Source organism: Arachis hypogaea, chromosome 1, assembly GCF_003086295.3.
Source record: "Arachis hypogaea cultivar Tifrunner chromosome 1, arahy.Tifrunner.gnm2.J5K5, whole genome shotgun sequence".
In the NCBI taxonomy this organism is placed as follows: Eukaryota; Viridiplantae; Streptophyta; class Magnoliopsida; order Fabales; family Fabaceae; genus Arachis; species Arachis hypogaea.
This window is the reverse complement of record NC_092036.1, coordinates 101,562,834-101,574,708: the sequence shown is the minus strand read 5'-3', so window position 1 is coordinate 101,574,708 and position 11,875 is coordinate 101,562,834. Positions and strand designations below refer to the sequence as shown.

The window sequence follows — 11,875 nt, the reverse complement described above, 5'->3', positions numbered from 1 at the left end:
TCCTCTGATTCGTCTCGCTAGTTTCGGTGCGTCTTCAACACTGCGTTGTTGGCTCCTGCTTTGTGTCGTCGCATCTCCTTGCTCCGGTGCATCTCTCGTCATTGTGTCCTCGTCCGTCGCTGCTGTCGTCCCTGGTCAGAGTCTGCTTCGCCGTGCTTGGACAGGTTGGTTTTCTCCTTTTTCTGAGTTCTTAAAACTTCCTATCAGTTTTTTTAGTTATTCAGTTGGCTAGTAATTTAATTATAATCAACAAGGTGGTGTTGCTTGAAAAGCGTGACAAAAATAAAAAAATAAGATACATCTTCTAAAAATGATTTAGAAAAAAAATCATATTTCAATTTTTAATATTTTAAAAAATTACATAATTACTCATTTTAAAGCTGACAAAATACCATAAACTAAAGCTTGCTAAACTTTCCTAAAGAGGAGTTGCAAGAATTGGTAACAGAAAATTAGCTAATAAATAAATAATTAATAATATGCTATTTTTTAAGACTTGCTAAGGAAAACACGTTATGCATATACAAACAACTAATTAAAATAACTATTTGAAAGACAATAAAAAATGAGTTTAAATAGTCTAAAATTATCTTATTTAATATTAATATTATTAGAATAATTATGTAATTTTAAATATAATAAATATGTAGTTACAGATGTTATATATATAAAATTATAAAATTATAGATATTATGATATATAAAATAATTTTAAATATTATCTTTCTAACATTAATTTAAAAGAAATTCAGTGTTTTGTCACGGAAACGCACTTGTTAGCTTGCTTCAAGAAGTAGAAAACAGATATGTAATCAAATTGATTTGGGGAAGTCAAAATACTTCTTGGGTGGATTAATGCGCAGTTCTCCCACGCTTCAGCCAAGTAACGACCATTATAATAATCATGGAATTAGAAATAATGCATTCATTATTTTTTTTTTTTAATCTGGTACAATCAAAGATTAATTAGAATAAAGTAACGAGAGAAAAACGAAAGAATGATCAAATATAAGTCCAATGGTGGATTGCGGTGACCATGACAGTGTAAAATATCAGTCGATGTAATTCGCCCAACAAATTGTAAAATTAAAAAAAAAAAATCCAACTAAGGTGCCTCGAATGCATGTAAATCTTTGCCATACACGTTACGGTTAAGTAGTATTCTCTACACCTTAAGTATTGGATTATCAGTTGATTACTATTGTTGTCATGGATCAGCATTCTTGAACCGCTAAACTAAAAAGGCATATGTAATTATAAAAAGAAAAAGAATTAGCCATTCAAACATACTCCGAAAAATTATAGTGCTAACAAAATTTATAGCAATAACTAAACCCACAAGTGTAACTGAAGTACTGAACCATAAAATACAAATGAATACTTGGATCAAACAATTCTGCTGTCCTCAAATATTTTATTTTCTCATCGTACATTATTTCTCAATCATATTCCTATTTTTTGAAAGTAGAAATCAACGAAAAAGAAATTCAAAAACTAAAACATGCAATAAGCTGTTTGCATCTTATAACCGTGACATGGCTTGGTCCTTGGGGGCACTCTGCAATAAAACAGTTGGAATTCAGTAAGTGTAATACTAATGGCAAAAAAATCTTTGATAATGTAATTGACTAAATAACTTGGAAATGAATACAAATTGCTAAGGTCTCTGACCAGAGGAATATCTTTAGCAGCTCTAGCAGCCAAATAATTGCAAGGCTTGAAGAATCCACCATACAAGTCAGACCACTTCTCCAGTCTTGAGTGTATGTATTTGGATCCAAGAGAATCAGCCCAGAACATGAGACCTCCCCTGTTTAGATTATCCAAAAGTTTAAAGAAGTGTGACATAGCTATAATGTCATATGATTAATCATCAAGAGTTCAAGACAAACAAACCTGTAAGGTGGGAAACCCATGCCCATGACAGCTGAAATATCAAGATCTGCTGCCTTGACCGCGATGCCTTCGTCGAGGACCCGACAAGCCTCATTCACCACTGGAAAGAATATCATCTCTATGATGTCCTTTTCTGATAGCTTGACAAGCTGTCCAGGTTAAAACCACAACATCAGATCAAGTTCTGTTTTATACTAAAACTTGAACTCAAACCTTGTTTCATGGATTTGAATGGGTTAAAAATTACCTTAGGATCGACAGATACGCCAGAAATACTCCTAGCCTTCTCAATATAGTTCTTCAATTCAGGATCAGGGCTAGCCTTGCGTTTCCCATCATACAAATAAAACCCCTTGCGGGTTGTTTCACCTGTTAGAAGCAGATATTAATAAGAGGTTTTCAGTAAATTACTTAGTATTCGACACATATCTCCTCAAATGATGCTACCATGCAGTCTATCTTTACCTGCTCTCTTTTCTTCCTGTAGAAGAGGAATGAGCATAGATTTATAGGTCCGCTCGGGGAAGTTCTGAATGAATTGCGTGCCAGTTGCAACGGCCACTCCAAAACCGACGAGATCAGCCAATCTGCATTAGAAGATGTAGGATTATTATGTGATCATAGCATGCAGTGGAAGTAATAAAGTGATCGTGGATGCCATTGATTAGACCCTTTACAAAGTGATTTTGGATGTCATTCATATATCCAAGCAGTAATACCTGAAAGGGCCCATTGGCATTCCAAATTTGGTTATCACCCTATCAATTTTATAAAGGTCAGCACCACGTTCAACAAGTAAGAGACCTGCTTGTGTATATGGGAAGAACATCCTATTAACGGCGAATCCAGTGCAGTTTCCAACCACCACTGGAGTTTTCTTGATCTTCTTTGAAATATCTAGCACATCAACTATTATTTGGGGTGATGTATGATTGGTTCGTACAATTTCCAGAAGGGGCATAACATGTGCAGGACTGCAAAAGCACAAGTCAAGATTCAATCAGAAATGTACTGCAAGGAAATGTAGAATTCTGAAATGCAGGACACCACCTGAAAAAATGTGCTCCCACAATTCTATCTTGAGACTTTGTCTTCTGTCCAATCAAATTCAAGTCTATTGTCGAAGTGTTGCTAGCAAGAATACAGTGAGGTGGACAATACTTTTCAAGATCAGCAAAAATCTGTTGCTTCAAAGAGATATTCTCTATAACAGCCTGTACAAACATCAAACAACAAAAATTTATAACATGAACAGGTTTTTGAACAATGTGAAGCCATGATATTAATGACAGCCAATGAGCAAACTTATACCGAAGCACATTAAACCCACCTCTATCACCATGTCCACATCTTTGAAGGATTCATAATCAAGAGAACCTTTGAGAAGAGACATGGTCTTCTCAAATTTGTCCTGGCTCATTTTCCCTTTCTTGACACGGCTCTGTAAGTTTGCTGCAAACATTGGGGGGGGGGGGGAACATGAAAACATCATCAATTTTTTTCTTTTAGGGTATAAATTTTTATTTTCTTTGAAATGGAATTTTGAGAAGTCAGAAACAATGTCTGTTCTTTACCTTTAACCCTATTTACTCCAGCGTCCAAGAATTTCTCATTTACTTCTTTCAAGATGACAGGGTAGTTACTAAGAATTAAAGCAGTTGCTATTCCAGAGCCCATTAATCCTCCTCCAATGATTGCAACCTTCTTAACTTTCCTTGGAGCCAGACCACGATCAGTGATCCCAGGTACCTTTCCAAGCCAAGACATGTTTAAGCAGAAGATGCAATCAGTGAAAACAAAGAAGGCACTAGCACCTTTGGAATTGGATATTCGTATATAATAGCATTTATATGGAAATCTAGTATGAGCATCAGGGTAGCTAATCTTGGTTCAAAACATTATTCATCACCATATTACCTTCTTAGGGTAATGAGAAATACAAAGCCTCCAAACTACTGATTAAGACATGTATTGTAGAACAGAAATTCTAAGATGTGTTTCTAAAATATCATATGAAGACTTATTTTAGTAAGTTGTATAGCCTTGCAAACATGACTCTCAGTCCTCACTCAAAAAGGAAAAAATAAGGATGAAGTCAACACACAATTTCAACCAACCTTGGTTGTTCCTCTTTGAGCAAAGAATATATGAACCAGGCTTTTGCATGTATCTGACACTACCAGTCCATCAAATGCTTCGGCTTCCTGCAAAGGTCAAATACAATGTAGTTAACATTTCTACAACATCAATGTAAAGGGGAAAACAATTGTAGTGGAGACAAATGACAACCTTCATGAGTCCTATACGGGGACCAGAAGCTATTCCTTGCTCAATAACATCAATGCAAACCAAAGGGTGATTGAGATTAGGAGCCTGTTTCCTAGCCTGAGCACGTGCAAATTTCAATATCTCTCTTGCCTCCCCAAGTGGTTCTATTTTGTCAGTCTTGTAAAGACTAGCAACCCATGGTCGTCGGTGCTCCAAAATATCCAGAGCCCACTTGCGAGCAGTGGTTACCAATGCATCAGCTGACACCAAACCATCTACAAGCCCCAGACTATGAGCTTCCTGCCCTTTAACTGGCTTTGAAGTCTTAATTCATAAAGAAAAACAAAATCAGGAAGTGTCAAAGAGATTAATTGAAATCACTGGACAAGGTTAAGTAAAACAAGAAGCATAAAATGTAGCATACCAGCATCATCTCAAGGGCCTTCGTCAGACCAACAAGACGAGGGAGTCGCTGTGTTCCTAAGAAAATTCATAACTCTGGGTTAACAATAAATAAAGAAAACAGAAACCTAAAAGGTAGATCAACTATAACCTTGTTCTTATCTTCTCTTGACACCACAATATAACCTTGTTCAACTAAATAGATCAACTATATGGATCAAACGATATCATAGAGCTCTCTGTGTATCATATTCATGTTTGAACCATTTATATTGAAATCCTTTTTAATAATTCCCTTAATAGCTTCTTTATTTTTTGGTCTCGCTCTACCTCTAGCTATAGGAGTAACTTCCATCCAATCCACTTTCCTTGACGGGATCACTAAGTCCTTTTCCATTCTCCAAACATATCAATACCACTTGAAAGGAGATTCTATTTCTACCATCTTTTCTATAATTAACACCACCTCAACTCTCTCTCTTGTATTCATTCCGTCATTCCTACGATCTCTTTCTTCATGTTCTTGATGAACTAAATTTCAATACATACACCAAGTATTGTGCTGGTAGAAGTGTAACAAGTAAACCTAAATATAGAGGTATTAATTCAACTGAAATTAAAGCAGCCATACCTCCAAAGCCAGGAATGATTCCAAGTTGAAGTTCTGGCAAACCCAGTTGAGCAGTTGGGGTAGATAACCGGGCATTACATGCCTACAGGAGAAAGACTTTTAACATTTTAAACAAATTGCAATTTTTTTCCCAATTCTCTTATGTAAACAGTTAGTAATGCATACCATTGCAACCTCTAAGCCCCCACCCAAGGCCAGGCCATCAATGGCAGCAACAGAGGGTTTCCTTGAAGCTGAAAGAGGAAGTTGGTGAATTCAACATAACAGAAACTGTCAAATGAATGGTGAATAAGAAATTTGACAATAATTATGTACCTTCTACAGTATCAGTGATGATTTCTATTGATACCCATCCAGGTTTTGGACGCTCTGTATGGAGGAGACAGAGTCAGAAAATGAGTATAAACATACGGTAACTACTCCCATGAAAATGTCAAAAACATCTTCTCATGATGATCCTTATTTAAAAAGTGTAACTTATTTATTTTGCAACACTTTAAACAAAGGTAACACTTTTACTTCAAATAAAATCAAGCCCTATAATCTATCATATAATGATCAAAATGATATATCTTCACATAATGACAATTATTAAATCTTCATTAGAGTAGCCACCTAAACATAATAATAGAAAGACCCATGAAAATAAAAGAAAAAAGAAACTAAAGTTAGTACCTTTTGCTGCTTGAATTCCACCAAATGCACTAATATCAAAGCCACCAGAAAATTTTCCCTTTGCACCTGGTATAGTAAACATAAGATCAGCGAGCAGGCAAGAATTATCTCTGGTGAATCTCAAGACTAGCCTACTGATTGATTTTGTTTTCTCTTCTTATCATAGAACATCTTTTGTTCTACACAGTTTATTACTCTAGTTTATCAAATGTGACAATGACAACCAATCTGTGAACACAATGAATCTGTAAGAATAGAATGACTTGATCATAGGTCATTTGGCTATGGAGGGTGGGGATTTGAGTAAAATGTCATAGGCCCAATCTGTGAGGTATGGCATTCTTCTTTTCATATTTCAGTTGTTCCATATTTAAACTAACAAGGGGATATCCTGGCATAAGGACCAAGATTATCTTATAAAATTGAAAAATAAAATAAAATAAAAGTGCCATTCCATCCAAGATAAAAGATGCTCAACTCAGAAGCATGTTGCAATACCTGTGACAACAATAGCCTTAACATCATCCCTCCGTGAAGCCTCATCAAAACTCTCCTTCAAACTGTGCAATACTGGAGAAAGAGAGGAGGTGGAGCAGATATAATACAGGTTAGCCACACAATGTAAAACAGAGAATCATAGAAAAGAATCTGCATAGTGAAAGGTCAAGGTTCCAAAGAATACTGTTGCATTATCCTTAATTTTGACAACAGAGCAGCCCAAGCATAAAAAGCATGTGATAATTCAATAATGCATTAAACTCCACATCCTCTGGTGTGGACCATTCTCGATCAGAGTCAACACAATTCAGTTGCTATGGGCAATAAAAAGAACCCACGCACACTGTTGGAATTAACAGCATCACTGATCAATTTATTAATTCATTTGACTTGTTAAAGTACTTTATATTTAATCATTAAGCATTAGAGGCGGAACAAGATCTGATTAATTTTAATCAACAGTAATATAATAAAGGCAAAAAGAATAAAAGTGCGCGAAAGAGAAGATAGCTAGTAACGGAATTGGCACAAGAAAACAAGAATGAAGAAAATAGCATTTGTTAATTGTTATACCATCAAAGGAGAGAGAATTAACAGGTGGGTTGACGATGGTGATGATGGCAACCCCATCATCTCCAACCTCCAAGACGGTGCGTCCTTTACTCATTTCCCGTTGCTAATGGAGGAGAAGAGATTGCAGTGTAAAGTAGCTAGCTATGAGGGAAAGGAGATTTGATTGTGATGCGAATGTTTTGGAGCCCAATGAAGAAGAAAGAGAGTTGGAGGTGTCGTAAACCAGTGACTTTGTAAACGTAATAATAATAAGTAGCTCCCAACGTGGATCTCTTATATTCTCCTCCTTCTACTAATCCTATGATTATGCATTAAATTGACCATCATTAAGGTGCACAAAATCAGATTATTTATTACAGTATGGGTATACCCATTGTGATAATATTCATACTTTTTGTCTTTTGTGTATATCCTGCCGCTACTCTCCATACTCACGCACACCTCAACTCTCTTTTCTTGCCTTCTAAGGTTATATTTATTGATTAAGATAAGATAATAACCAATTCTATAATACCTATAAATTATTGTTTAAATTTTGTTTAACTTATTTTTTTATAATAAATTTTAATTTTTAAAAATGATTTATTTTTATATTTTTTAAATTAAATATTATTTTTTAATTTTTTTTTTGCAAATAAGCATTACTTTTTAGACATTATATCATTCAACTAAGATAATTTGAAAAAAATAGAATATAAAAGGAAAAGTATAAAATTTATTTTTATTTTCATATTTATTTCATGTTATAACTACCAAATTATCTTCTCGTTTAGCGTTATCTTGCTTACGTGCAAGTTTGATGTTCCCAATGTTCACGTTTCTCGATGTTGCTATTTTTCTTGGACTGGATGCTACTGGGATTTTTGGCAAGGATGGGCCTAGTTGTTTGGATGATGCAAAAGCCCAACCCAAGTATGGCGTCCAAAAACAAGAAGTGATTGCCTGTGGAAGATATGAAAGGAAGAAAGAAACAAGAGTGTCCGTGTTTTTCTGAGACAGTACGTAGAGAGTAGAGAGTAGAGAGTAAAAGCAGGGAGAGGAGAGAGTAGAATGAATCATTGAAAAAGGAAGCAGAAACGACGAGACTTGAGTGCAGTGTGTGTGTGATGAGCGGCGAGGACACCAGAAAGAGCATCGGAGGAGGAACTCTGATGGCGAGGCCCAATTCCGACGAACATGCTCCAAAGCCATCGTCAGCAACAGCAACGCCCCCTCCCACCAAGAAGATCATCATCAAGAGTGCCGATATGCCCCCCGACTTGCAAAGGGAGGCCGTTGATATCGCCGTCTCCGTTAGTTCTCTCTCTCTCTCTCTCTCTCTCTCTCTCTCTCTCTCTCTTGGCTGTTGACTTCTCAAAATGGAATCAAATCATTCAGGCATTTGAGAAGTGCAATGTCGAGAAAGATGTTGCGGAGCACATCAAGAAGGTCTTCGACAAGAGGCATGGTCCCACTTGGCATTGCATCGTTGGTCGCAATTTTGGTACTCTCATCTCTCACCTTTCCCTTCATTGGCTTAGATCTAACGACCTCAATTTACTCTTTGTTTCATTCAAATTATTGTTTTCTTCTGCAAATGTGGTTGCTTTAATCAAACAATGCGTTGTTTTGTTGCATTCCTAGAATTACACTTTTGACCTAGTTGGTTCTTTCTTGGAGAAAGAATTCAGCTCAAGGTTGACTATTGAAAAAAAGGACATGTTCCTGCTGAGTTTTGTCACTCTTCGACTTGATGTTTTGCCCTCGTACTTATGAAGTTATGATACACTGATAGTTTGTAAATGTTGAAGTCACCACTCTTTGGTTTTTTCCCTTGGCAAATACACAACATTTGCTAAGTTACTTTTCAATTGGATTAGTGTGCTCTGCTGCGGCTTGAATTGGTCTTTTATTTGGGGAAGAACATGAAGAGGTTAATGTGTTATCATTTATCAGATTGAGTCGTTTCTTGGGATAACCATACTCAATCAGTTTGCTGTCTACCACCACATTCACATTGTGCATTTGCTGCATCCCTGACATCCAAACATTTTTCATTCTCACAGGTATTCAAACCCCATGGTTAATTGGTACATGTAGATATGGTAAATATTTAAGTTTGAGTTAGCCTGTAGCTTCCTTCTGAGATTTAGCTGTTCAGGATTTTAGAGACAGTTGTTCAACATCTGGTTATTTTTAACTGTGTGTTGTAGATTACTGGAGAGTTTTCTTTTCAGCAATGCTAGTTGCTAATTTTTTATGCTCACACCTCTCTTTTTCCATTTCTTTTCTTGAAAACAAATACAGGCATAGTATATCGATCAAAATTGTTTTCTCAATATTGCAGACATAATGCATGCTGGTTTGTTGTATCTTTAATTATACATGTAAGGGAGTAAGATTTGGATTATTTAACATGCGAAATATTTCTGAGGTTGTACTTTGTGGAGTTTAAGTATTTAACCAATGTGATGGTCACATTCTTACATGTATTCATGATTCTAAATAGTTTACCCTTCAGAGTAAGGGAATATCGGGCTCCTTATTCATATAAATACCTTAATTTTTTATGATATTACAGACAGACCCTTATTAAAAATATATATATAAAACATCACAAATGTAGGTGCTGGGACAATTTAATGCTCGATCACCAACGTTGTTTTTCTTCTGTTCATTATTCCAACAAATCATATTTTCTTCCAGTTTTCTACTTGAACGGATGTTCTCTGTTCATGTACATGATATTCTGTCCATGTTCCATATATCATGATTTGATTTGTCAAAATGTGATTTGTTTTATGTTGAAGCTTACATTTGCAGCAACATAAAAACTTCTTTTTCATACATTCCATGTTTCATGATTCTGTTTTGTCAAGTTGTAACTTGTCTATTGCTGGGACTTGACTTATTGCTGGGACTTGACTTATATTTGGAGCAACATGGAAATGTCTTTTTCATATGTTCTTATCTTTGTGGGTAAGAATTAAATAAATTGACCGTATTTCCCAGGTTATTCATTTTCTTATCAGCACCAATTTATGTTAGAATGACATGAGATTTCTGAGTGAGTTTTGCTGATCAATGCTCATGTATTGTATTGTTTACATTGGTAAGGCTAGTCTACAAATCAAGTGTTTTCATAGACTTCCTCTCCTCCCTCTTTTCGCAGGTTCTTATGTGACTCATGAAACAAACCACTTTGTTTATTTCTATTTGGATCAGAAAGCAGTTCTGCTTTTTAAGTCTGGCTAGCAACATGCTGAAGGTGACAAAAGTGTTGAAGAGTCTTGTGATTATGCTGTTATATTAACTCTTGTATTTATTGAATCCTTGGTAGGGCAAACTCTTTGATATTCTTGTCCTTGTATATCTAACTTCATGCATCTTGATCTTTCTGCTTTACTTTGTATTTTATTCGATTTGGGAGTCTTGGGAACACATAATGTCTCATTAACATTTCAAATATTTGTGACTTGTCAGACCTTAAAGGCTGTGTATGTAACTTGTGACAACTTCACATGGACAGGGTTAGCGGGTTAGGTTCCAAAGAATGGGTTTGCCTTAGTGATGTCAACATTTCACTTGCATTCCTTAGGTGGAAATTTACATTTGACATGGTGAATATTACATTTGAGAATCCTGTCAATGGTGGAATGTTGAGGATCCCATCCCCCTTGTGGTGTTTCGATACTAATTATAGAACCACTATGCCTAATAGCCAGAAAGAAAACAAAAGTACTAGTTACTATAGTAATGTTGTTTGCACATGATGTTTTTCAAAGACTTCTTTTCTTTTTTATTTTTCGGTAGTCGGATCTTATTATTATGAAATATATTAATCTGGGTTGAGAAATTATAGCTTTCTCTTTGAAATGGGACGAGTTCGTTTACTACTGAATCAGTCCAGTCAGTAGTAGTAAGTACAGTAAAAACACATGATGTGTGGCGTCATGGATCACTGTAATCTTTTCAGCTTTGTGAAGACGACAATGAGAAGGTAAAGTGAGTGTTTGACATCGTGTGACAACTAATAAAGCAGATCAAAAGAGAAAAATATCTTTTGCTTTGACATTATCATCTTATAATTTTTTCTTGAGAATTGTATTTAAACAAAATTCACACTTGGTACTTTTTAGCTACGAAGATTACTTGCAAATAATTGGTAACCCTTCAACTATAGTTGATTTTGAATTTTTGTATTATAAAAAATACGATCTGACGGGTATAAACGATTTGATAAGACGCTAGTATATACAGAGATGATTAAAGAATTTGTCATCTAAACTAACTTCAGTACTTCACATTGATTATCAAACATTTTTACAATAATATAATAAGCAAATAAAAAATGTTATTTAAATATTAAAATCAATTGTTAAAATTAGTTACTATATAATATAAAGATATATATTTTTTAACTTATTTATAATTTATATTTTATATTCTACTATGTATTTTATATTAGTGATTGATTTTAGTATACACTTAGTATGATTGATGTTCATATTCTGACTCATAATTTAGCCAGACCAAAATGAATAAAGTTCAATCGACATTCTAAAGATATCAATATTCAGATCTTTGTTACTACTTACCCGACCTTAGTCTTAGTTATCTAAATAAGTAACTAACTCCTTCGATATCTCCTATTAATTTAAAAGGGATATTTCAACAACTTCTCTAATAAAAGAAACGACTATCCATCATCAAAGCTGGAACTATTCTAAAATGTGGTTTTTGACTCTACATTTACACTTATAAATACCCTGACACCCTTAGATATTCTTCGAACTATAATCTACAAAAAAACATGCCTAAAACTCTTGCTAACTTAAGTATCGGAGTCTCTTGCAGGTATTACCTCCGACCTCTTAACAAGAAATTCGAACAGCGATACCAGAAGACATCGGACGCTACTCCAAAAAGAAGTTTAAATCTCACGTTCAAATCC

The 11,875-nt window shown here is 35.0% G+C and overlaps 2 protein-coding genes across 4 annotated transcripts; one reads left to right on the top strand and one right to left on the bottom strand.

The window, feature by feature from the left end:
• Positions 1-1,298: 1,298 nt before the first annotated feature.
• Positions 1,299-7,386, bottom strand: LOC112703784 (peroxisomal fatty acid beta-oxidation multifunctional protein MFP2). The gene is made up of 18 exons (XM_025755386.2): positions 6,943-7,386; positions 6,370-6,441; positions 5,872-5,937; positions 5,512-5,565; positions 5,362-5,429; positions 5,197-5,278; positions 4,588-4,643; positions 4,185-4,487; positions 4,013-4,099; positions 3,470-3,644; positions 3,226-3,347; positions 2,946-3,109; positions 2,615-2,869; positions 2,361-2,482; positions 2,143-2,264; positions 1,896-2,044; positions 1,671-1,809; positions 1,299-1,557 (listed from the first exon to the last, which is right to left on the bottom strand). Exons 1-18 carry the CDS (start codon positions 7,034-7,036, stop codon positions 1,522-1,524), a joined length of 2,166 nt encoding a protein of 721 aa, XP_025611171.1. The 5' UTR covers positions 7,037-7,386; the 3' UTR covers positions 1,299-1,521.
• A 509-nt stretch (positions 7,387-7,895) lies between these two features.
• On the top strand, positions 7,896-10,590 carry LOC112703772 (uncharacterized). 3 transcript variants are annotated; one of them, XM_072207198.1, is made up of 4 exons: positions 7,896-8,234; positions 8,320-8,425; positions 9,934-9,988; positions 10,068-10,590. In XM_072207198.1, the coding sequence occupies exons 1-3, from the start codon at positions 8,049-8,051 to the stop codon at positions 9,972-9,974; spliced, it is 333 nt and encodes a 110-aa protein (XP_072063299.1). In that variant the 5' UTR covers positions 7,896-8,048; the 3' UTR covers positions 9,975-9,988; positions 10,068-10,590. The 3 variants fall into 3 exon arrangements, with proteins under 3 accessions (XP_072063299.1, XP_072063264.1, XP_025611160.1); XM_072207163.1 differs by having other exon boundaries at positions 10,094-10,412; XM_025755375.3 differs by lacking the exon at positions 9,934-9,988 and having other exon boundaries at positions 10,094-10,590.
• The last annotated feature ends 1,285 nt before the right edge of the window (positions 10,591-11,875 follow it).